Source organism: Mustelus asterias, chromosome 15 (genome assembly GCF_964213995.1).
Source record: "Mustelus asterias chromosome 15, sMusAst1.hap1.1, whole genome shotgun sequence".
Classification (NCBI taxonomy): Eukaryota; Metazoa; Chordata; class Chondrichthyes; order Carcharhiniformes; family Triakidae; genus Mustelus; species Mustelus asterias.
Genome location: NC_135815.1, coordinates 55,502,878 through 55,527,612, shown reverse-complemented (window position 1 = coordinate 55,527,612; position 24,735 = coordinate 55,502,878). Strand labels below are relative to the sequence as shown.

General features: G+C 43.4%; 1 protein-coding gene across 4 annotated transcripts in view; it reads right to left on the bottom strand.

Moving 5' to 3' along the window:
* The window catches only part of papolg (poly(A) polymerase gamma), a 48,706-nt gene extending 24,392 nt beyond the window's left edge, over nt 1-24,314 (bottom strand). For 2 of the 4 annotated variants that reach the window (XM_078229903.1, XM_078229906.1), the window contains exons 1-7: nt 24,122-24,314; nt 23,395-23,457; nt 13,665-13,835; nt 13,488-13,554; nt 12,569-12,650; nt 12,340-12,449; nt 3,184-3,237 (exon numbers count right to left, since the gene is read on the bottom strand). In XM_078229903.1, coding sequence (XP_078086029.1) covers nt 3,184-3,237; nt 12,340-12,449; nt 12,569-12,650; nt 13,488-13,554; nt 13,665-13,835; nt 23,395-23,457; nt 24,122-24,138 — 564 coding nt within the window. In that variant the 5' untranslated portion in view covers nt 24,139-24,314. The remainder of the gene's footprint in view (nt 1-3,183; nt 3,238-12,339; nt 12,450-12,568; nt 12,651-13,487; nt 13,555-13,664; nt 13,836-23,394; nt 23,458-24,121) is intronic. The other 2 variants (XM_078229904.1, XM_078229905.1) reach the window with 2 other exon arrangements.
* Between the last annotated feature and the right edge of the window lie 421 nt (nt 24,315-24,735).

Sequence of the window (24,735 nt, the reverse complement as noted above, 5' to 3'; positions counted from 1 at the left end):
ACCTGGATGAGGGCATAGAAGGATGGATTAGTAAATTTGCGGATGACACTAAAGTCGGTGGAGTTGTAGACAGTGCAGAGGGAAGTGGCAGGTTACAGAGGGACATAGATAAGCTGCAGAGCTGGGCGGAGGTGGCAAATGGAGTTTAATGCGGAAAAGTGAGAGGTGATTCACTTTGGAAGGAGTAACAGGAATACAGAGTACTGGGCTAATGGCAAGATACTTGGTAGTGTGGATGAGCAGAGGGATCTGGGTGTCCATGTGCATAGATCCCTGAAAGTTGGCACCCAGGTTGATAGGGTTGTTAAGAAGGCATACAGTGTGTTAGCTTTTATTGGTAGAGGGATTGAGTTTCGGAGCCAGGAGGTCATGTTGCAACTGTACAAAACTCTGGTGCGGCCGCATTTGGAGTACTGCGTACAGTTCTGGTCGCCACATTATAGGAAGGATGTGGAAGTGTTGGAAAGGGTGCAGAGATTTACCAGGATGTTGCCTGGTATGGTGGGAAAATCGTATGAGGAAAGGCCGAGGGGCTTGAGGTTGTTTTCGTTAGAGAGAAGGTGGTTAAGAGGTGACTTAATAGAGGCATACAAGATGATCAGAGGATTAGATAGGGTGGATAGTGAGAGCCTTTTTCCTCGGATGGTGATGGTTAACATGAGGGGACATAGCTTTAAATTGAGGGGTGAGAGATATAGAACAGATGTTAGAGGTAGGTTCTTTACTCAGAGAGTAGTAAGGGCGTGGAATGCCCTGCCTGCAGCGGTAGTGGACTTGTCAACATTAAGAGCATTCAAATGGTTATTGGATAAACATATAGATGATATTGGAATAGTGTAGGTTAGATGGGCTTTAGATTGGTTTCACTGGTCGGCGCAACATCGAGGGCCGAAGGGCCTGTACTGCGCTGTAATGTTCTATGTTCTATGGCAGAGAAGCACTACTGGTGCAAATACATGAGCTCATTTCTGTTACCTGGAAGGAGAACATAAGAGATATTGTAACTCTGGCCACTTTCAAGAAAGGTGACAAATCAAACTGCAGTAACTGCAGAGGAATTTTCCGTCTGTCAGCGGCAGGAAAGGTCATCGCAAGAGTCCTTAAATGCCTTCCCAATGTGACTGAACAGCTCCTCCCACAGGCGCAGTGCAGATTCCACCCACTAAAGGACATAATGGATATGATCAACACCATGTGGCAATTATAAGAGAAATGCAGAGAATAGCACCAATCCTTGGGACTGGCTTTCTTTGACCTCACAAAGGCTTTTGACACTGATTATGGAATGTCCTCCTCCATTTCAGTTGCCCCTAAAATTTGTCACCACCCTCCACCTGCTGCACGATGACAAGCAAGCCATGATCCTGATGAAAGGATCCACCACAGACCCAATTCAGATTTGGATTGGGATCAAGCGAAGTTGTGTCATCACACCAAAGTTCTTCCCGATCTTGCTTGCTGCAATACTCCATCTCAACCTGACCAAACATCCCACTGGAGTGGAGCTAAAATACAGAACAGATGGGACTCTGCTCAACCTCCACCGCCTGCAGGACAGATGCAAGTTCATCCATGCTCTGCCATTGAACTACAGTGTGCAGACTATGCTTGCGCCTGCGCACACGGAGGCCATGCTCTAAGCCATTGTCAATACTTCCAAAGCTTGAGAGCATGGGCCTTACACTAAACATTTATAAGACAAAAGGTTCTTAACCAACCTGTCCCTGCCATACAGCATTGCCCCCAGTCAGACAACATGAACCACTTTCCATATCTTGGGAGCCAACTTTCAACAAGAGCAGACATCGACACCAAGGTTCAATACTGGCTTTAGTGTGCCAGCACAGCTTTGGTCTCCCTGTGTTTGAATATCAGCACCCAACACCAAGCTCATAGTTGGCAGAGCAGTAGCGCCACCCACCCTCCTATATTGCTCAGAGACATGGCCTATGTACAGCAGGCACCTGAACACACTGGGTGAAGAACTATCAGTGTTGCCTGCACAAGATCTTAAAAGCCATTGGGTAGCATAGTTGCACCTATATCAGTGTTCTTGCTCAGACCAACATCCCCAGCATTGACCATGCTCCATCAGTTTTGCTGGGCAGGCCACACCGTTCGCATGAGACTCCCAAAACAAGCGCTCTACTCAGAGCTTCAACATTGCAAGGGAGCCCCAAGAGGACAGAGGAAATGCTTCAAGGACACCCTCACACCCCCTTTAAAAAAGGTGTACTGCGGTCACCGACATCTGGGAATTCCTGACCCAAGACTGGCTGAAATGGAGGAAAAGCACCTGGGAAGGAGCTGAAGAGTTTCATCGTCGAGAGTAAGCTGAAGTCAAGTGTCAACAGCCAATGAAGCGCATGGCAACCCGGGCACCTCACCCACCTGCTCCTCCATCGACTGTCTGCCCAACATGTGATGGACTCTAGGTCACGCATTGGACTGTTCAGTCACCTGAACTAATTTTCAGTGCAGAAGCAAGCCACCCTCGACTCTGACAGACTGCCTAAGAAGAGATCCCTCCCATGGATTTGCCCTTCACTAAAAGAGCTTGTGGCTTCTGTTGCTCAATTGGAGTAAGAGTTTTAACAACACCAGGTTAAAGTCCAACAGGTTTATTTGGTAGCAAATGCCATTAGCTTTCGGAACGCTGCTCCTTCGTCAGATGGAGTGGAAATCTGCTCTCAGAGAGTCCTCGCAAGAGTCCTTAAATGCCTTCCCAATGTGACTGAACAGCTCCTCCCACAGGCGCAGTGCAGATTCCACCCACTAAAGGACATAATCTGTTTGAGAGCAGATTTCCACTCCATCTAACGAAGGAGCAGTGCTCCAAAAGCTAATGGCATTTGCTATCAAATAAACCTGGTGTTAAAACTCTTACTGTGTTTACCCCAGTCCAACGCCGGCATCTCCACATCATGCTCAATTGGAGAACAGATTAACGGGAGTAAAGATGTTTCCCCATGAGGATAAATGACAATCATACATGGCAGAATCATATTCAAGCATTGAACACCTCAATTTGAGACACTGATTTGTACTAAGAAACAAAAGCTCATACTTTGTTACATTTGTGCACTAGAGACTCAGCTATTTTTGCCATTACTAGTGAAAAAAATGGTGTGCCACATTTTTTTTTACAAATTTGAGAGATTAGGTTGCCATGAGCAGTCTTACCTCAATATTATCAAGTTCAAATTTGATAACTGGAACATATGCATCTTCGACAGCCTGCAAAAACAAAAGGACAGAACAAAAGATCTGGTCAATTATGAATAACTTATTAAAAAAAATAGCAAAAAGGAAAAGGGGACAATCATTGGCGAGGCACACCTCAAAACAACTAACACTTCAGATTTTCAAAATTATGTTCAGATAAGGTTTAGAATTGTGTAAGTTGAAATCCTGTGATCAGTGTGTTCCATCATTACGTTAAAGGAAAAATTCCAAAGTGTTAAAAATAGTTAAATCTAAGAGACAGAGACAGCAATCAATTTCAAAGTTGCCGATGTAAATCCAATGGCATTAAATAAACTACTCTTAGAAATGTTGTGATGGAAAAGGTCATCGTAAAGTAAGGGCTTGCTCTAAACTGAAATAAAAACCTTTTGAATCAAAAGTGGGGAAAAATGATGCAAAAAGCACGTTACATCAATTACAATTTCCATGATCACCATGTTCAAAAGTAGTATGCTGGTGTCACAATGTTTTTCTACTTTTTTATACCAGTTAGCTTCCATAAAATGCCATTCAACTTGCCAAATTGATGCAAAAGTAAAATACAAAAATTACACCACAGAAACATAGAATCCCTACAGTGCAGAAAGATGCCAGACAACCTATTGACTCTGCACCGATTCTCCAAAACAACTATAGCCTCAACACCGCAAACCATTCTCACCGTTTCCCAGACTCAAAGAAGCAGTCACTCCTGGAAGCGTGGAAAACATGCAGGCCTGCAGGTGAGAGTGAAACAACACAGACCCAAGGCTGCCCTCCCCAGCTTACTGCTTGAAAATGTCCAATCTCTGGAAAACAAGCTAGACGAACTTAAGAGCCAGACTCACTTTCCAGAGGACTGAGGGACTGCTGCGTACTCTGTTTCACGGAGACATGGTTTGCTCCTGTTTCATCAGATTGTGTCCTACAACCAGAGAACGTCTCAATCCATCGAATGGACCGTACAGTTACCTCAGGCAAGGCTAGGGGAGATGGGGTCTGCTTCCTAATCAACACCTCGTGGTGCGAAGACGGAGCAACATTGAGCAGCAGAAACTTAGACCTAGAATACCTGACGCTAAAATACTGCCCCTACTACCCTCTGAGTGTTCACCTCTGTTATCCTGACGGCAGTTTACATCCCACCCCATGGGAACGTGAAGAACGCGCTGGACGAAATATACACAACTACAAATAGCCTCGAGATGAAACATCCCCAGGTCTTGTTCATCGTGGCCAGGGATTTTAATCAGGCCAAGCTCAAGAGTGTACTACCAAGTTACCACCAACACATCTCCTGTTCCAGAGGCCCAAACATTCCAGACCACTGCTACACAAATATCAAACATGCCTACCGCTCTATTGCCCACTCACACTTTGGCAAATCAGACCACAAGGCTCTGCTCCTGCTCTTGGCTTACAAGTAAAAACTGAAGCGGAAGAATCCATCAAAGAAAGTCATGCAATGTTGGTCTGAGGAATTGGATGATCTCCTATGGGGCTGCTTGGAGTCTGTAGACTGGTCAGTATTTAAAAACACTGACCAGCCTGAACGAGTACGCCACTATAGTACGTGACTTCATTAGTGTGCAGAAGACTGTGTGCCAAAGAAGCAAACCCGTGTGTTCCCCAACTGGAAACTATGGGCAAACTGGGATATCCACTGCTTGCTGAAGTTCAGGTCTGAGGCTTTCAAGTCAGGCGACACTGACCTATACAAGTAGTGGAGATCGACATGGATGCCATCATCTCACGCGAGAACATCATCCACATACTCTTGCAACTCAGCCAACACTGTCTATCTGATACCAGCAGGAAAGGATGTCCCGAGACATGATACATTGGGGAGACCATGCAGATGCTACAACAATGGATGAATGAACACCGCTCGACAATCACCAGGCAGGAGTGTTCCCTTCCAGTCAGGAACACTTCAGCAGTCACGGGCATTCAGCCTCTGATCTTCGGGTAAGCGTTCTCCAAGGCGGCCTTCATGACACACGACAATGCAGAATCGCTGAGCAAAAACTGATAGCCAAGTTCCGCACACGAGGACGGCCTCAACTGGGATCTTGGGTTCATGTCACACTATCTGTAACCTCCACGACTTGCCTGGGCTTGCAAAATCTCAATAACTGTCCTGGCTGGAGACAATACACATCTCTTTAACCTGTGCTTAACCCTCTCTCCACTCACATTGTCTGTACCTTTGAGACTTGATTACCCATAAAAACTCGCATTCCAACCATTATCTTGTAAATTGAGTTTTTGTCTGTATATGCCATTTGTGAACACAACTCCCACTCACCTGACTGACTGATTAGGGACAGTCAGCATGGCTTTGTGAGTGGAAAATCATGTCTCACAAATTTAATTCAGTTTTTTGAAGGGGTAACCAAGAAGGTAGATGAGAGCAGTGCAGTTGATGTTGTCTACATGGACTTTAGCAAGGCCTTTGACAAGGTACCGCATGGTAGGTTGTTGCATAAAGTTAAATCTCACGGGATCCAGGGTAAGGTATCTAACTGGATACAAAATTGGCTTCGAGAGGGTGGTTGTAGAGAGCTGTTTTTCAAACTGGAGGCCTGTGACCAGCGGTGTGCCTCAGGGATCAGTGCTGGGCCCACTGTTATTTGTCATTTATATTAATGATTTGGATGAGAATATAGGGGGCATGGTTAGTAAGTTTGCAGATGACACCAAGATTGGTGGCATAGTGGACAGTAAGAAGGTTATCTCCAATTGCAACGGGATCTTGATCAATTGGGCCAGTGGGCTGACCAATGGCAGATGGAGTTTAATTTAGACAAATGCGAGGTAATGCATTTTGGTAGACTGAACCAGGGCAGGACTTACTCAGTTAATGGTAGGGTGTTGGTGAGAGTTACAGAACAAAGAGATCTAGGGGTACATGTTCAAAGCTCCTTGAAAGTGGGAGTCACAGGTGGACAGAGTGGTGAAGGCGGCATTCGGCATGCTTGGTTTCATCGGTCAGGACATTGAATACAGGAGTTGGGACGTCTTGTTGAAGTTGTACAAGACATTTGTACGGCCACACTTGGAATAGTGTGTCCAATTCTGGTCACCCTATTATAGAAAGGATATTATTAAACTAGAAAGAGTGCAGAAAAGATTTACTCGGATGCTACCGGGACTTGATGGATTGCATTATAAGGAGAGGCTGGATAGACTGGGTCTTTTTTCTCTGGGGCGTAGGAGGCTGAGGGTGATTTTATAGAGGTCTATAAAATAATGAGGGGCATAGACAAGGTAGATAGTCAATACCTTTTCCCAAAGGTAGGGGAGTCTAAAACTAGAGGGCATAGGTTTAAGGTGAGAGGGGAGAGATACAAAAGTGTCCAGAGGGGCAATTTTTTCACACAGAGGGTGGTGAGTGTCTGGAACAAGCTGCCAGAGGTAGTAATAGAGGCGGGTACAATTTTATCTTTTAAAAAGCATTTAGATAGTTACATGGGTACGATGAGCCAAATGCAGGCAATTGGGATTAGCTTAGGGGTTTTTAAAAAAAGTGCGGCATGGACAAGTTGGACCGAAGGACCTGTTTCCATGCTGTAAACCTCTGACTCTATGACCTGAAGGAAGCGGAGACTCCGAAAGCTTGTGCTGCCAAATAAACCTGCTGGACTTTAACTTGGTGTTGTGAGACGTTTTACTATACAAGAAAGCCAGATACGATCTAAGGAAATCCATCAAAGATGCCAAAAGACAGTACCGGACCAAGCTAGAGTCCCAGACTAGCCACACAGACCCCTGCCGACTATGGCAAGGTCTGCAAGACATAACAGGCTTCAAGATGAAGGAATGTAAAATCACCAGCTCCAACGCACCCTCCCTGATGAGCTCAATGCATTCTATGCTCGTTTTGAGCAACAGGTCTGCGAGAGCATGCCCTCCACCCTGGAAGAACCTGTATCTGGGGTCACCATTGCAGATGTCAGAGCAGCCTTCTCGGAGGTCAATCCACGGAAAGTGACTTGCCCGGATGGGGTACCTGGACGAGCACTCAGATCCTCTGCGGATCAGCTGGTGGGAGTATTTGCAGACATCTTCAACCTCTCTTTTTAACAATCTGAGGTCCCTATCTGCTTTAAGAATACGACCATCATCCCGGTACCCAAGAAAAACCAAGCAGCGTGCCTCAACGACTATCAGCCAATGGCTGACATCCATTATTATGAAGTACTTCGAAAGGCTAGTCATGGCACGAATCAATTCCAGTCTCCCGGACTGCCTGGATCCACAGCAGTTTGCCTACTGCCGCAACATGTCCACAGCATCTTCCTGGATAAAAAAAGCATTTTTATAGGGTATGTGGAACATTCCTTGTTCCAGGCCTACCCAGGTCCCCTGTCACAACTCCTTTACCAGTACATCAATGACTATTTTGGTGCTGCTCTATGCTCTCGTCCAGACCTCGAAAAGTTCATCAACTTCGCTTCCAGTTTCCACCCTTCCATCACCTTCTCCTGTTCCATCTCGACAATTCCCTTCCCTTGACCTTAGTCTATTGCCGGAAATGGAGACAATCGACCAATATCCATTACAAGCCCACTGATTCCCACAGCTATCTGGACTACAGCTCTTCACACCCTACATCCTGTAAGGACTCCAACCCTTTCTCTCAGCTCCTTTGCTTCCGTCACATTTGTCCCGATGATGCCACTTCCCAAAATGGTGCTTCGAATTTGTGCTCCTTTTTCCTCAACCATGGATTCCCATCTACAGTTGTTGACAGGGCTCTCAACAGCATGCAGTCCATCTCCTGCGCCATGACCCTCACCCCCCTCCCAGAACAAGGATAGAGTCCCTCGTTCTCACATTTCACCCCATCAGCCTCCACATGCAAAGCATAATCCTCCGCCATTTTCACCAACTCCAGCATGATGCCACCACCAAACACATCTTGCCTTCACTCCCTCTGTCAGCATTCCGCAGAGACCATTCCCTCCGGGATAACCAAGTCCACTTCTACACTATAACCAATGCTTCTCCCGTCACTCATGGCACCACCCAATGCAATTGCAGAAGGTGTAACACCTGCTCCTTTACCTCTTCCATGCTCCCCATCCAAGGTCCCAAACATTCATTCCAGGTTAAGCAGTGTTTCACTTGCACCTCTTTCAATTTGGTCTATTGCATTCGCTGCTTCCAATGTGGTCTCCTCTATAGCAGAGAGACCAAACGTAGATTGGGTGATCGCTTTGTTACGCACCTTCGGTCTGTGGGCAATGAGGACCCTGACCTTCTGGCTGCTTGCCATTTTAACGCACGATCCTGCTCCCATGCCCACATGTCTGTCCTTGGCCTGCTGCAATGTTCCAGTGAAGCTCAACGCGAACTGGAGGAAGAGCATCTCATCTTCCGGCTAGGCACTTTACAGCCTTCCGGTCTCAACAACTTCAGATGATTAGCTCTACCCCACCTCGACCCCTTTGTTTTCATTTTATACTGTTCTCTACCTTTTATTTCTTTATTGTCCTTCATTTTTCTTCCCCCCTCACTTTATCTCCTTTCCCTTACCTTTTCTACATTTTACCTCTATCCCATCCATTTCCCCCCTCAACATCTTCATCTGTCACAGCTTATCCTCTGATTTTAGTTTCTCTGCCGTTTAGCCATTCACATCCTTTATTCTCTCTGTGTACTGCTGATAGCAGTCTTTTCCCCTGGTTTCTGTGGCTATGATTCATCCTTCATTCCCTCACCCTGTAGTACAAATATCTCCCACTTTCTATGCCTTTTAGCTTTGACAGAGGGTCATCTGGATTCGAAATGTCAGCTCTTTTCTCTCCTTACAAATGCTGCCAGACCTGCTGATATTTTCCAGCTTTTTTCCTTTTGCCATCTCCCTGGTCCTGCACTCAACTCTGGAACACCTAGATAACAAAGACATCTCTGTCAGACTCCTATTTATTGACTACAGCTCAGCCTTCAACTGCATTATTCCCATGAAACTCATCTCCAAACTCCGTGGCCTGGGCCTCGGCTCCTCCCTCTGCGACTGGATCCTGAACTTCCTAACTCTCAGACCACAATCAGTAAGGATAGGCAACAACAACTCCCCCACGATCATCCTCAACATCGGTGTCCCACAAGGCTGTGTTCTCAGCCCCCTACTATACTCCTTGTACACCTAAGTTTGTGTAGCCAAATTCCCCACCAATTTGATTTTCAAGTTTGCTGATGACACCACCGTAGTGGGTCAGATCTCAAACAATGACGAGACAGAGTACAGGAATGAGATAGAGAATCTGGTGAACTGGTGTGGCGACAATAATCTCTCCCTCAATGTCAACAAAACGGAGGAGATTGTCATCGACTTCAGGAAGCCGAGAGGAGAACATGCCCCTGTCTAGATCTACAGGGACAAAGTAGAAAGGGTCGAGACCTTCACGTTTTTAGGTGTCCAGATCACCAACAACCTGTCCTGGTCCCTCCATGCAGATGCTATACTTAAGAATGCCTACCAACGCCTCTACTTTCTCAGGAGACTAAGGAAATTTGGCATGTCCACTACAACGCTCACCAATTTCTACGGATGCACCATAGAAAGCATTCTTTCTGGTTGTATCACAGCTTGGTATGACTAATCTACCAAGACCGCAAGAAACTACAAACTGTCATGAACGAAGCCCAGTCCATCACTCAAACCAGCCTCCCATCCACTGACACTGTCTGCACTTCCCGCTGCCTTGGAAAAGCAGCCAACATAATTAAGGACCCCATGCACCCCGGACATTCTCTCTTCCACCTCGTGTCAGGAAAAGGATACAAAAGTCTGAGGTCATGTACCAACCGACTCAAGAACAGCTTTGTTCCTGCTGCCATCAAACTTTTGAATGGACCTACCTCGCATTAAGTTGATCTTCCTCTACACCCTAGCTATGACTGTAACACCACATTCTGCACCCTCTCCTTTCCTTCCCCATGTACAGTATATTTTGTTTATTTAGCGCGCAAGAAACAATACTTTTCACTGTATACTAATACATGTGACAATAATAAATCAAATCAAATTAGACACTGGGAGAAATATGTGTGGAGTTTGCAGTCACCCAAGTCTGGAATTGGACCTGGTCCCTGGCGCTGTGATGCAGCAGTAATAACCACTATGCCGCCCATAGACAATGTTTAAACCTAAACAAACATTCAAAGTTTGAAAAAAAAAACAATGTTTTTCCCACGTGGCCTGGCGCAAAAAGTTCAATTAAAAGAAACACTCGAGCCAATGGATCATTAGTGGAGCTATCATCACATTTCTCATGGTTAACTTCTATAATTTATCTGCAACAGGATTAGAGAAGTAAATGCAATGAAGAGACTCAGAGCCACCTGCATTTCAGTAGATGGCCATAGAACAGAACATTAGTGCAAGGAGTAGACTTACACATTTTATGTAGTAAAAAGGAGAAAAAAAGGTGGAGGAGCCCTCATCATTTAAATGAGCACCAGAAATGCCATAGCGTACAAGGCTATGGAGCAAGTGCTGAAAAATGGGATTAGAATGGATGGGTGCTTGATGGCTGGTGCAGACATGATGGACCGTAGGGTCTCTTTTTGTGCTGTAAAGCTCTACGTCGCTAAGTAGCTACATCAAATAATAACAGGAATATCACGTGTGTTCCAAAGACCAGAAAACTGATGTAACCACCACCAGGTCACCAAAAGTAGCTAATTGTCAATAGTAGCTCCACAAAGGAAGCAAGAATAAGTTGCTGACTTAAAGGGGGAATTTAATTTAATGCAGTGGGGCCTTGAGCCAATGCAAGTCAGTGATGACAGAAATAGACAGGCCTGGGTTTTGCTGTCATCAGCAAACAACTCTTGCTATCGATTGGACTGGTTGTTTGCCCACAGATTGCGTCGGTTTATTTGTACTGGGAATTGTGGTATTTAGAGAATCAAACAGCTCTGCATCCTCTGCAGGGAATTTGAGATCGGTGTGAACTGAGCAAGCAACAGCGTATACCCTCAACCAAACAGACTGAAGAATCCTGACAGACATTGCGGACAGCGACTTACTCTTTAATGACGAGCGCTGGTGAAACATCAGGACGGAATATGGGTAACTCAGTTTTGGATAAGCATTCATGCTGGGTGAAATGAGAGCAAATAATAAAGGTTTTAAAAAATATGTATGGCTGAAGAAAGCAGCAATTGAGGAGGGTGGAAGTGGACATTTTCCAGTGATTCAATAAATGATCTTGAAATTCAGCTCCAGGTCAAACAAGGTACGGAGGTTCTTTCCAGCTTGAGTGAGCAACTGCAAACAAGTTGAAGTTAACAGTGAAAGAGGCTGATGGAGGCAAATTTGAGGAAGTTATGACTCAGCCACAGTTTTATGCTGGACAAGCTTTAAAATCTGTTCAAAGATTGGCATGGTGTCAAGAGATGGTGGTGGCACAGAGCTTGGCATTATCAGCATAGATATAGAAGCTGGCTCGGCACCTGATGAAACAGCAGATAGGAGTGGAGAAAAGACCAGGGATATACTCTAAGGAGATTTTGGGAATGACGGTGCAAGGGCAGGAAAGAGATATTTCCAACATGCAAGAGAAATTCCATGGAGAGTGGAGGTAGGTAATAGGAAAAGGCAGCAAGGTTACCTGTGCCAAATAGCATAGGGAAATATTGCACAGCATGGTGTGATTTTTGGGATTGATACAGGAAATGTTAGAGATCGGCATAGGGCAGGATGCAATAATGCTTTTGAAAGCCATTAAAAGATGAAGATTAAGAGTTGGGGCAGTAGCTGGAAAAGCGAAATAGTTCTGAGAAGGGGTTGATGGGAGTGTTTTCAAAGAGTTAGAGCCCAGGAAAGAGCCACTAAAAACACACACTATTTACTTTCACTATAAAGCAGTTATCAACTTCTAATCAGACTGAGACATGTAAAAACTTTAGTCATAATAGTCACACCAAATGTACTAAAAATTCAGAACATGAGAAATGGCATATACAAACAGGAATTTAGGAGCACACATGTAGAAACAATGTGAAGTACACAAATATGTAATGTATCAAATAATCTGCAATAACAGTTCGGGTAACAGCCGATAAGAGGATAAGATTATATTATAGGAAATAAATTACCCTCAGGTCCTTGATTCCTTCTTGTTGCTTTAGTTTTTCAAAGAAGGACTGGAAGAAATCACTCCTTTCTACATGGCGTGGAGCAACACACAGTGCATCAATATCAGCACCTGCAAGTTATTTGGGCACCCCAGAAAGTGCCAACATTTTTCAGGTCAGTAAGTTTGACAATCACCTTAAATAATTTATACTATTATTACAGTAATTTGAAAAAATAATTGAAGCATACCTTTTGTATGCACTCCTAGCCTGTATGAGCCAAATGTAAATATTTTCCCACCAACATTTACAATAACTGACGGTGGTAGATTCTGAGAACGAAAATTAAAACCAGTCAAAACACAACAGTTGTACATTCTTCGAGGAAATCAAACATTTTAATCCCCTAGCCCACTCAGTAAAGGAAACATACACAGTAACCAAACATGATTTAGTGATGTGGTCAAATGTATTTGTATCCTCCATTTTAGCAAAGCACAGATTTTTGCAAGTTTACGGACTTCTTCAATTCTACATTGAAATAACCAAAGTAAAAAATTACACAATTCAATTTTGACACATACCTCTTGCATATTTTAGAAAGATCATAATAGAAGGCCTCTAATAAAAATGTTTAACTTAGAATTATCCAAATGGTTGCAACAAAAAAAAAAGCCCTGCAGAATACCCAGCTGCTGCCTAAATGTTTTCTTCATAACAAATGATCATTCACATATTCACCGAGACTTAAAATTGGGGAAAACAAGCATTAATTTTCAAAACTAATTTAATCAAAATATCTAACATTTAGTTTGTACTCGATTGTGCAGAAAATAAAAACACAAGTTTTTAAAGCAGTTGCTTGCACCAAAGCATTTACCACAATTAAACTAATAAACTCAGCTTATCACAGGATCCCAAACTGCTATTTAAGTGTGAACTCCCCATCTATATTGTGATAACTGCATTTCCTGTAGGTTGTACTATCAAATTTTATTAACGATGGAACATACAACAGCACGACAAAAAGTAAATTGCAGTAGCATTACAACACCTCAGAAATTTTGTGGAAAAGAATCTTAAAATACTACAACACTCGCAACATATCCACTCATTCCCGTTGAAATTTTAATCACAAAATATTTTAGTTTAAGCAAAAGTGATATTACCTTTGTTTCGCTGATTTCTGCTATCCATTCTTTAACTAAATTGTTCAATTTACCCAGAACAACTAATCTGAAATATTAAGAGAAACCATGAAAATTGTTCAATGGTAAACTAAATAGTAAATTAGTATAAAGAACAACAAAGAACAAAAAAAAAATCTACCATTCCAAAATTATCACCTGTGGTTTAATTCCTCTTCCTCTTCAAATACTCCAAATGGTTTCAAGGCTTCAATCAACCTCCGAGTAGAAATATCATCCACGTCTTTGGGATAGGCAAGGCTAATTGGAGAAGTGATCCCATAATGCTTCTGAGTCTGCTGAGGTTGAGGTCCCAGTACAACACTGTTGCTGTTAAGAGGAATTAAAATGCTATTAGATAAAGTAATCTAAACACAGCTCAAACTGGAATGTTAAAAATAACATGATTAAGATCAGAGTCAATGAGTATAAGTGGCAACATCTTACTTGTGTATATACACACACACAATGATATCCAGCATTTATTAAAACCCAGTGTAGTTTACTTATTTCATTCATTACTGCGCCAGTTATTGCCAAAGGTTGACCGACTGCCTTCAAAGGGAATCTTCCCAATATCACAAATCAGCCATTTACATCTAACAAACAAAATTGAGACTACTGGAAAGGTTGTAGATAATGTTGAGAGATAGAAGGCAGTTTATTTGTGCCACAATATTAGAGCACATCCTGCATGTGCATAGTTGCTGCCTCTATCAGTGTCAAAGTATGATCTGCTTGCATTAAAATGAATAAGCTGGCTTGACAGAAACAATATTGTTTTCAAGTTATCTATTTTTACATTTGTTCAGTTGCAAATTAGAGTCAGAGACAGAGGTTTACAGCATGGAAACAGGCCCTTCAGCCCAACTTGTCCATGCTGCCCTTTTTAAAAAAGAAACCCTAAGCTAATCCCAATTGCCCGCATTTGGCCCATATCCCTCTATACCCATCGTACCCATGTAACTATCCAAATGCTTTTTAAAAGACAACATTGTACCTGCCTCTACTACCACCTCTGGCAGCTTGTTCCAGACACTCACCACCCTCTGAGAAAAAATTGCCCCTCTGGACCCTTTTGTATCTCTCCCCTCTCACCTTAAACCTATGCCCTCTAGTTTTAGACTCCCCTACCTTTGGGAAAAGGTATTGACTATCTACCTTGTCTATGCCCCTCATTATTTTATAGACCTCTATAAGATCACCCCTCAGCCTCCTACGCTCCAGAGAAAAAAGTCCCAGTCGATTCAGTTTCTCCCTATAACTCAATCCATCAAGTCCCGGTAGCATCCGAGTAAATCTTTTCTGCACTCTTTCTAGTTTAATAATATCCTTTCTATAATAGGGTGACCAGAATTGCACACAGTATTCCAAGTGTGGCCGTACCAATGTCTTGTATAACTTCAACAAGATGTCCCAACTCCTGTATTCAATGTTCTGACCGATGAAACCAAGCATGCCGAATGCCTTCTTCACCACTCTGTCCACCTGTGACTCCACTTTCAAGGAGCTATGAACATGTACCCCTAGATCTCTTTGTTCTGTAACTTTCCCCAACGCCCTACCATTAACTAAGTCCTGCCCTGGTTCAGTCTACCAAAATGCATCACCTCACATTTGTCTAAATTAAACTCCATCTGCCATTGGTCAGTCCACTGGCCCAATTGATCAAGATCCCGTTGCAATTGGAGATAACCTTCTTCACTGTCCATTATGCCACCAATCTTGGTGTCATCTGCAAACTTACTAACCATGCCCCCTATATTCTCATCCAAAATCATTAATATAAATGACAAATAACAGTGGGCCCAGCACCGATCCCTGAGGCACACTGCTGGTCACAGGCCTCCAGTTTGAAAAACAACTCTCTACAACCACCCTCTGGCTTCTGTCAAGAAGCCAATTTTGTATCCATTTAGATACCTTACCCTGGATCCCGTGAGATTTAACTTCATGCAATAACCTACCATGCCGTACCTTGTCAAAGGCCTTGCTAAAGTCCATGTAGACAACATCAACTGCACTGCCCTCATCTACCTTCTTGGTTCCCCCTTCAAAAAACTCAATTAAATTTGTGAGACATGATTTTCCACTCACAAAGCCATGCTGACTGTCCCTAATCAGTCATTGCATCTCTAAATGCCTATAGATCCTGTCTCTCAAAATACCTTCCAACAATTTACCCACCACAGATGTGAGGCTCACTGGCCTGTAGTTTCCAGGCTTTTCCCTGCAGCCCTTTTTAAACAAAGGCACAACATTTGCCACTCTCCAATCTTCAGGCACCTCACCCATGACTATCGATGATTCAAATATCTCGGCTAGGGGACCCGAGCCTCCCACAACATCCTGGGATATACTTCATCAGGTCCCGGGGATTTATCTTCCTTGATGCGCTTTAAGACTTCCAGCACCCCCTTCTCTGTAATATGTACGCTCAAGAAATTCTTGTATGGTCTGAACTGGCAATATATTGCCATAGTTTCACTGTTGCTGGGCCAGAATCTTGGGACTCACTTGCTAATAGCATTGAATGCATCTATCCCACATAGACTGCAGCAGTTCAAGGCGGCAGATAATCCATCATCTTCTCAAGGACAATTAGGAATGGGCAATAAATGCTGGCCTTGCCAGTGATGCCTACATCCCATGAAAGGAGTATAAAAACAACAAGCCTACATGTTGCATATAAACAGTTTCTATAAAATCTGTTTGATTCAGTCGATGATATCTAATTAGGAACTGAGATTCCCAAGATGCGATCAATTCTCCTCAAGAGTTCACTGGAACATTTGGTTCAAGGACACTTAAAAAAAAAATCAATTAGTAATTTGAAAATTAAAAAAAACTCCTCCTTCACTACCAATTAAACCAACTAGCTACACAGGAAGTTCTTCCACAAAAACATCCTGCTTCTTGGAAGGACTCCATCCCATTCTCCTAATTTCTCAGCCCCCATTGTGTCTGTTCCGATGATGCCACTTTCTCAAACAGCGCACTTGGCATTTCTGAGATTCCCCTTAACCAAGGTTTCCCTCTCCCCCACTCTGACTGACAGGGCACTCAACTGCATTCACCCATTTTCCACACCATTACCTTCACCCTGTCCTCCCAGAATGATGATAGGTCCCTTTTGTCCTTACTTTCCACCCCACCAACCTCTGACATTTCTGTCAACTTCAGCATGATACTACCATGAAACGCATCCCATCCCCCCACGACCAGCATTCTGCAGGCTGCTCTTTTCCTCACTCCACTCCTCTATCAACCCCAGCTCCTCATCCCCTTCCTTTATGGTACCTTCCTTTATAACCACAAAAGATGCATTCAAGACCTCAAACACTCCTTTCAGATGAAGCAACATTTCACTTGCACCTCCTTTAATTTGGTCTACTATATTTGTTGCTCCCATTGTAGCCTTCTCTACATAGGACTGTGGAACACCTTCACACAGTCCGCGAGCATGACCCCAGCCTTCCTGTTGCAACTCAGCATTTCGTACTCATGCCCACATGCTAGTTCTTGACCTGCTGCAATGTTCCAGTGAAGCCCAATGCAAACTGGAGGAGCAGCACCTCATCTTCATATTAGACATATTATATCCCTCAGGATTCAACAATGAGTTCAACAACTTTAGACAGTGAACTTTCACTTCCATCTTGACCCAAAACATGTTTCATCCCAATGTAAACTCCCCACTGGGCAATCTGTCACTTGTAACTTCCCCCTGGGTCATCTGTCAATTGTTCTTTAGTTTTGCTTTCATTCAGCACTAAACTATGTTCTCCCATCAACATATTCTGCTACCTTACCTTTATGCCACAATCCACATCTTCCACAGTTCTTCACACTGCCATTGTTTCCTTTGTCTCAGCCTACATATCTTTTTTGCAATCTCTCTTTACTCCCACCTATCACTGATCTTCTACTCTGCTCCAACTTCTCATATTACAGCATATAATCCACATTTCTCCTCCTCTTTAGTTCTGTCATACAGATCAAAACGTTAACTCTTTGTTGCTTTCTCCACAGATGCTGCCAGACCTGAGTTTTCCCAGTATTTTCTATTTTTATTTCAGATTTCTAACATCCGCAGTATTTTCCTTTCAATTTAATTAAGCCAGAGATTCTCCATTCATGTTTAAGGACTGAATTCCAGACTTTGCCTGTCCTTGTGTTCTTCATCCTGCCTATCCCGTCTGTCCAAGAGGAATCCGGAGTACCAAAAAGGATATGAGCTGCAAGATTATGTGCAAGTATCACATAGTAGCTATGTAGAAGGACATGCTCAAGCAGAGCTTCAAGCTACATAACTGATGTTGGCAATTTTTAAAAAAAAATCTTCAATTATGAGATGGCAACAGAAGAGAGGAGGAGGAGAAACAGAGAAAGAGTGGAAACACGGAGAGTAGCAGCAACGTCAAACTCAATGGTTTGGTCTGAGAGAACAAGAGACTGGAGGTTTACAGAAGAGACAAACAGTTTGGCTGCGAGGGTTCCAGCCTCTCTCCAAAAGACTTGAAACAAAGTTCAGCTTATGCTACCCAACAATGCTTCAGCTCACCTATCAGCATTGTGTTTGCTGGCCTAAATTGGTTCTTAGCCTGCCAACACCTCAAATTTAAAATTTTCATCCTCATATTTAGATCTCTTTAACACTTCACCTTCCTAAATCCGTTTCAAGTTGCAGCAAGTGACCCAACTAAAACTACATTACAGACTAAAACAGCGCACACACACTCCTCTTTTTTCCTTCTTCTCCGTTGGTTTGGCATCTGCCTTTTGATTGCACTTCAAGTGCTTTGGGATAAAAGTTGAAAAGCTGCTCGGTGTTCACCCATAATTGCCAAATCACGCTACATTACTGGGGCAGGGAGAGGGTCAGACAGAAAATGTCTGAGAATCTAATTTCTTAAAGAGAATCTGTTGCAAAATCACTTTTCCAACATATTTCAATCATGCCAACATGGCCAGTTAAGCACACAAGCAGCATAAAAATGCAGACTTCTATTACTATTGGACCCAGAGAGGTGGTCCACTTACATGAGTTAGTAATACTACCAGCATGTCAGGAATCAATGACATTGGATTTTGGCAAAAGCACATTACAAGCACAACTAATGCAAAACTACCTTTTGAATGTTATAAACATGTTACATTCAGCCAGAAAAAACAAAAGTGTACTAACTTCCTTTCCAGCAATAACCAATTTAACTGCAAGTTGGAACTTGATAAATGGAGCTCCACTAATTCCTAAGATCATTTAGCCCTCTTGGAGAGAAGCTCAAACTGTCAAAGCATAATCAAGTAAATGCCCACTCATGTCACTGCAAAACATGTATTGAAGCTAAATGTCATAACTGCAATCAATAGACACAAAATGGTGGCTGGGATTTTGTACTCTGCAATGTGGTGACAGCGCTCGCTGCTGACCTTAAGCTTCCCAAAGATCTAGCCATCTCCGTGACGAGGATTGCATTGTTTTTGACATTAATTTGAATTTGAAACCATGTGAAGGGGATCTCCAGACTCCTAGCAAAAGTGAAATCATTTTGTAGAGTAAGGAGCTGAATCACATTGAAGAATTTCTAGACTGCAAATCAGGAAGTAAAATGCATCAAATCATTTTACACAAAGCAAAATCAAGATTGGGATATACACTTAGAATAAAGAAATCACTAGATAAACTTAAAAATCCTAAAGTTGATTGAATATTATAGAAATCTCTGAAGCAAGCTTCCATAGCAGCTTGCTGGCTGAAAAACACAAAACAAGTACAGTATCTCTGCCAATGACATGTCTCCAGCACACATTCCTGATAGGGCGAATCTCAGAGGTTTACAGCATGGAAACAGACCCTTCGGCCCAACATGTCCATGCCGCCCTTTTTAAAAAAAAACCCTAAGCTAATCCCAATTGCCCGCATTTGGCCCATATCCCTCTATACCCATCGTACCCATGTAACTATCTAAATGCCTTTTAAAAGACAAAATTGAACCCGCCTCTACTACTACCTCTGGCAGCTTGTTCCAGACACTCACCACCCTGTGTGTGAAATAATTGCCCCTCTGGACACTTTTGTATCTCTCCCCTTAAATCTATGCCCTCTAGCTTTAGACTCTCCTACCTTTGGGAAAAGATATTGACTATCTAGCTGATCTATGCCCCTCATTATTTTATAGACCTTTATAAGATCACCCCTCAGCCGCCTACGCTCCAGAGAAAAAAGTCCCAGTCTATCCAGCCTCTCCTTATAACTCAATCCATCAAGTCCCGGTAGCATCCTAGTAAATCTTTTCTGCACTCTTTCTAGTTTAATAATATCCTTTCTATAATAGGGTGACCAGAATTGCACACAGTATTCCAAGTGTGACCGTACCAATGTCTTGTATAACTTCAACAAGACGTCCCAACTCTTGACCCATATGTAAGCCAATTCTGAGAAAATAGTTAACAGGTATAGGGAAGGAGAAAAAAAAAATCACCTGGACAAGAGTTTTTCCAAAATGGTCCATGCTGACCAGTTTTTTTTCCAGATGGGACAGAGAGCTTCCTCGCACTTCAATTGGCTCGGAAGAACAAAAAAGGCAGTAAAATGAACAGACAACAGTCTGCTGCCACCAGCTGGAGAAACTGACTGTTCATTGACCTTCCCATCAACTGCCATGGGTTGTATGCTTTTCCTGTCTATTTAGCTCGTGCATCATACTTAAATCGTTGCTTGTTAATAAACGACTTAGTAAACTACTCTAACATGACTTGAACTCTACCCTCTTACTGGGTATTGTGACTTCCAAGCCTTAAAACTCAGCAGGTCTGACAGCAGTTGTAAGGAGAGAAAGCAGAATTAACAGAGTTCCTTTGACTCATCCAAACTGGAGAGGGAGAATGTGTTAAGACTTTAAACCCAAGTCCACTCCTCCATCACGCCCAAGATCCCATCCCACAGCATTTCTCCTTGCAATCGAAAGTAGAACACCTACCCCTTTACCTCCTCGCTCACCACTGAAGGCTCCAAACACCCCTTTCAGCTAAAGCAGCATTTCACTTGCACCTCATACTGCTCCCAATGCAGTCTCCTCTACACTGGAGAGACTAAAGGCTAACTAGATGACCACTTTATGGAACACCTTTGCTCAGTCCACAAGCCTGATCCCAACCTTCCTGTTGCTTGCCATTTTAACTCAGCACTTTGTTCTCATGCCCACATGCTGTCCTTGGCCTGCTGCAATGCTCTAGTGAAGCCCGGCACAAGCTGGAGGATCAGCATATCTTCCGGTTGGACATGTTGAAGTCCTCAGGACTCAACGTTGATTTGTTCTTACAATTGCTACATTTTGCTGCAATCTTTCACAACTACGTTTTTAAACACCTCACCCTTCTCTTCAGTCCTGAAGAGCCAAAAGGACACAAATGTTAACTCTGCTTTCTCTCCTTACTAATGCTGCCAGACCTGCTGAGTTTTTCCAGCATCCTCTGTTCATGTTTCAGATTCCAGCATCCACAGTATTTTGCTCATTTAAAAAAATGCAGTATGCCTTCAGAAAGGAGAAGTTTGTCATTCCACAAAAATAAATTTGTTTCAGGGCCAGAGAGGTGGTACAGCAATAATTATGAATTTAGCAGACCGCTCCAAACACAATTACACCTCATTCAACAAGGTGCAACTTTGGAAGTTGTTTTTCCTGAGAGACTAGCAGTGTAAAGTTGTCAGGTCAGTGATTTTGAATTGATTGGCGTCTCCAGGGGCATCAGTGTACCTAGTGGAGAAATTTAGAATGATTGTTCTGGTTTAACCACACGCGTGGACTCCAGAGGTTGTCAGTTTCAGACGAATAGTGAATGCTGACAATGACTACTGCAAAGTCCTAGCCAACAGTGCACAGGCAAGGGGGAAATTAATTTAACAGGTCTGCCAAAGTCCCAAATGGTATAAATAGAATTAGCTGCTTGAATATTTTCTGATGTCGGAATCTAAATATCAGAATTTAAGAACTGCATCTACAGCTAATTATATTCATCAGGCACTGTGGGCAGGACACTTGACAGTGCATTCTTCATAGAAAACGTAGGTAGCAATTTAATACATACATGAAGGATTCCTGCATACCAAAGGCAGCATTTTACAGCGAGTTGAGCTTGAGAAGTTGCACCCCACTATATGGGGAAAAAACAACCTAACATGGATCCAAACAATGACGTCTCTGTCATCAAGCAATCTCAACATTCGTAGAGAATAGAGACATGTCTCTACAGAAGCAAGCATGCAAGAACCAGTGCCTCTTCAAGCATGCCACAGACACAGTGAATGTTTTGACGAAGGGTTGTCTGGACTCGAAACGTCAGCTCTTTTCTCTCCTTACAGATGCTGCCAGACCTGTTGAGATTTTCCAGCATTCTCTCTTTTGGTCACAGACAGTGACTCTTCATCCACCCTTCCAACAGTGACTTCATAAGTAATATTTGCAATTGGGTCTGCAGGAGTCATGCAGACTTGAAATCATACAGCACAGAAGAGGCCCTTCGGCTTATTGAGTCTGCACCAACATGCAAGAAATACCTGACCTCCCACCCAATTCCAATGGTAACACTGTTTCTCTCTTCACATATGCTGCCAGACCTGCTGAATTTTTCCAGCATCTCCTGTTTTTATTACTGCAAATCAATACATTACACAAGATCATCTCCCAGGCTGGATGATGAATAATTAGTCTCGCCTTGTTGAACACTTATCCTACTCCAGAGTAAAAATTATATTTATGCACATCTGGCACACAAAGATCATAAATTGCCAAGGTTCACATTCAAATTCCACTATTAAAGCTGATGAGCTGGACAAAACATCATAGGTCAGGGGATGCATTTAGAGACAGAAAATAGGAGCAGGAGTAGGTCATTCAGTCCTTCAAGCCTGCTCTGCCATTTGTTATCATCCAAATCAGTAGCCTAATCCTGCCTTTCTTCCCCATAACCCATTTCACCCCAAGTTGTATTTAACTCGGTCTTGAAAGCTGGATATGCACTCAGACTCCAGGCAAGAGTGTTCTCTTCCCGTTGGGGAACACTTCAGCAATCACGGGCATTCAGCTTCTGATCTTCAGGTGAGCGTTCTCCAAGGCAGCTTTCACGACACATGACAAGGCAGAATCGCTGAGCAGAAACTGATAGCCAAGTTCTGCACACATGAGGACGGCCTCAACCGGGATCTTGGGTTCATGTCACTCTATCTGTAACCCCCACGACTTGCCTGGGCTTGCACAATCTCACTAACTGTCCTGTCTGGAGACAATACACATTTCTTTAACCTGTGGTTGGCCCTCTCTCCACTCACATTGTCTGTATCTTTAAGACTTGATTACCTGTAAAGACTCGCATTCCAACCATTATCTTGTGAATTGTGCGTGTGTCCATATATGCCCTGTTTGTGAACACAACTCCTACTCACCTGATGAAGGGGCAGTGCTCCGAAAGCTTGTGCTATCAAATAAACCTGTTGGACTTTAACCTGGTGTTGAGAGACTTCTTCCTATGCACTCTCAGAACATGCCCAGTGCAGAATTAAACTTTTTCACCAGTTTGTTGTATTTGTTCTTAATATATTTCAATCATAAATAAAAACAAAAACGCACAACATGATCATAGTATAACCACACCCCCCCCCCCCGACTAATATGGAAAAATATCACAATGTACTGGCGCCCAAATGTAGGTTCGGACACACCAAGTCAGGTTTTAATTGACTTCATCGTCCACGTTTCTTCGTAATGCTGTATGTAAGTTTCTGTAATAACAGCAGCAATTTATAGACAAGTTTATCAAACATTTCAAGATTAAAAATCTCCCTCCTTTAAACAATTGTTAATGCTTCCTAAAAATAAAGTATACTAACCCTGAATTTAGCAGTGCAGTCATAGATTCGGGAGACAGATCTCCGCCACTGGACATCAAAAGTCTGTAGTTATAAAGTACTTGGATCAAAAAATTGAAATAAGAGGTTTGATTTCCGACGCAAATAAAATAGGCGCGCAAGTGTCGCTATTCAAACATGTAAAAAACAAAGCCAGTTAGGCTGTCCACGTTATAAAGATCTGCTCGCCCGTAAAACAAGTTCAAAAATTCGCAGAATAATAATTCCAAACGTTATCAAAAGTTAAACATACTCTCCCAAAAATAAGTGATACATTGACTGACGGGAACATTAAATCGCATTTTCGAAAATTACTCATTTCACACGCGTCATTGTGTTCATTACGCGGCTGATCATTATACAAAACAGTGCCACAGGATAATGTAAATAGGCTGAGAACTGAATAATACATTCAAACAGATTTTACTTTCTTATTTTGGGTACAAAGCGAAGGGGGGAAAGGCTGAGGCCTAAATCAGATATTCCCCGGACTCCGTTAGCTGGGAGACGCCCGATTTTCAGGTTCAGTGCAGATACCACACGGGCTCCTCTCTCACGAAGAAGCCGGGCGGGGCCCACACACTATGAAGAGAACAGGCCCAGGCTGGGGCCTCCCGCTGGAAGCGCTCTGTCCGCAGCTCAACCTGAGACCAAAGCCGGAAATCCAGCCACCCCCCCCCCACCCCACACGCACACAACTATCACTTACGCTGACATTTCTTTCATCGCCTCACGGAAAACTGCTACCACTCCGTGTTTATCGGTTTACTCTGTCTTTTCCAGCGATATCCAGGCGGTTACTATTTCACCGCCGCACCTCAATTCTCATAAATACCAGACCCACCACCAACATGGCGGCGGAGCTGCCCCGGCATACATCGCGCGCTCCTGCCGCCTCAGTCATCCCGCACAGCGTGCGCGCTCCTGGCGCCTCAGTCATCCCCACAGCGTGCGAGCGCTCCTGTCGCCCTACGTCATCCCGCACAGCGTGCGTGCTCCTGCCGTCATTCTGCACATGCGCATCTTCACTCTGCCCGGTAGCAGTGGAGCCTGAAGGCGGAGTCAAAGTTTGTGTCTAACCACCTTGTAAATGCAACTCACAGCAGCTCCTTCTCAGCATTTAAAATAGTGAAAGGTGAATCAATGTTCTGGGGTTTTCCCCGTGGTCCAGTTGTGATCATCACTTTTGAGTCAGAAGGTGAGTTCATACCAGAGACTTAAACACAAAAAGTTGGCTGACACTTCGGTGCAGTGCTGAGGGAGGGAGTGCTACACTGGAGGCACTGTCCTTGGACCATGAAATATGTATGTTCTCAGGTGGTT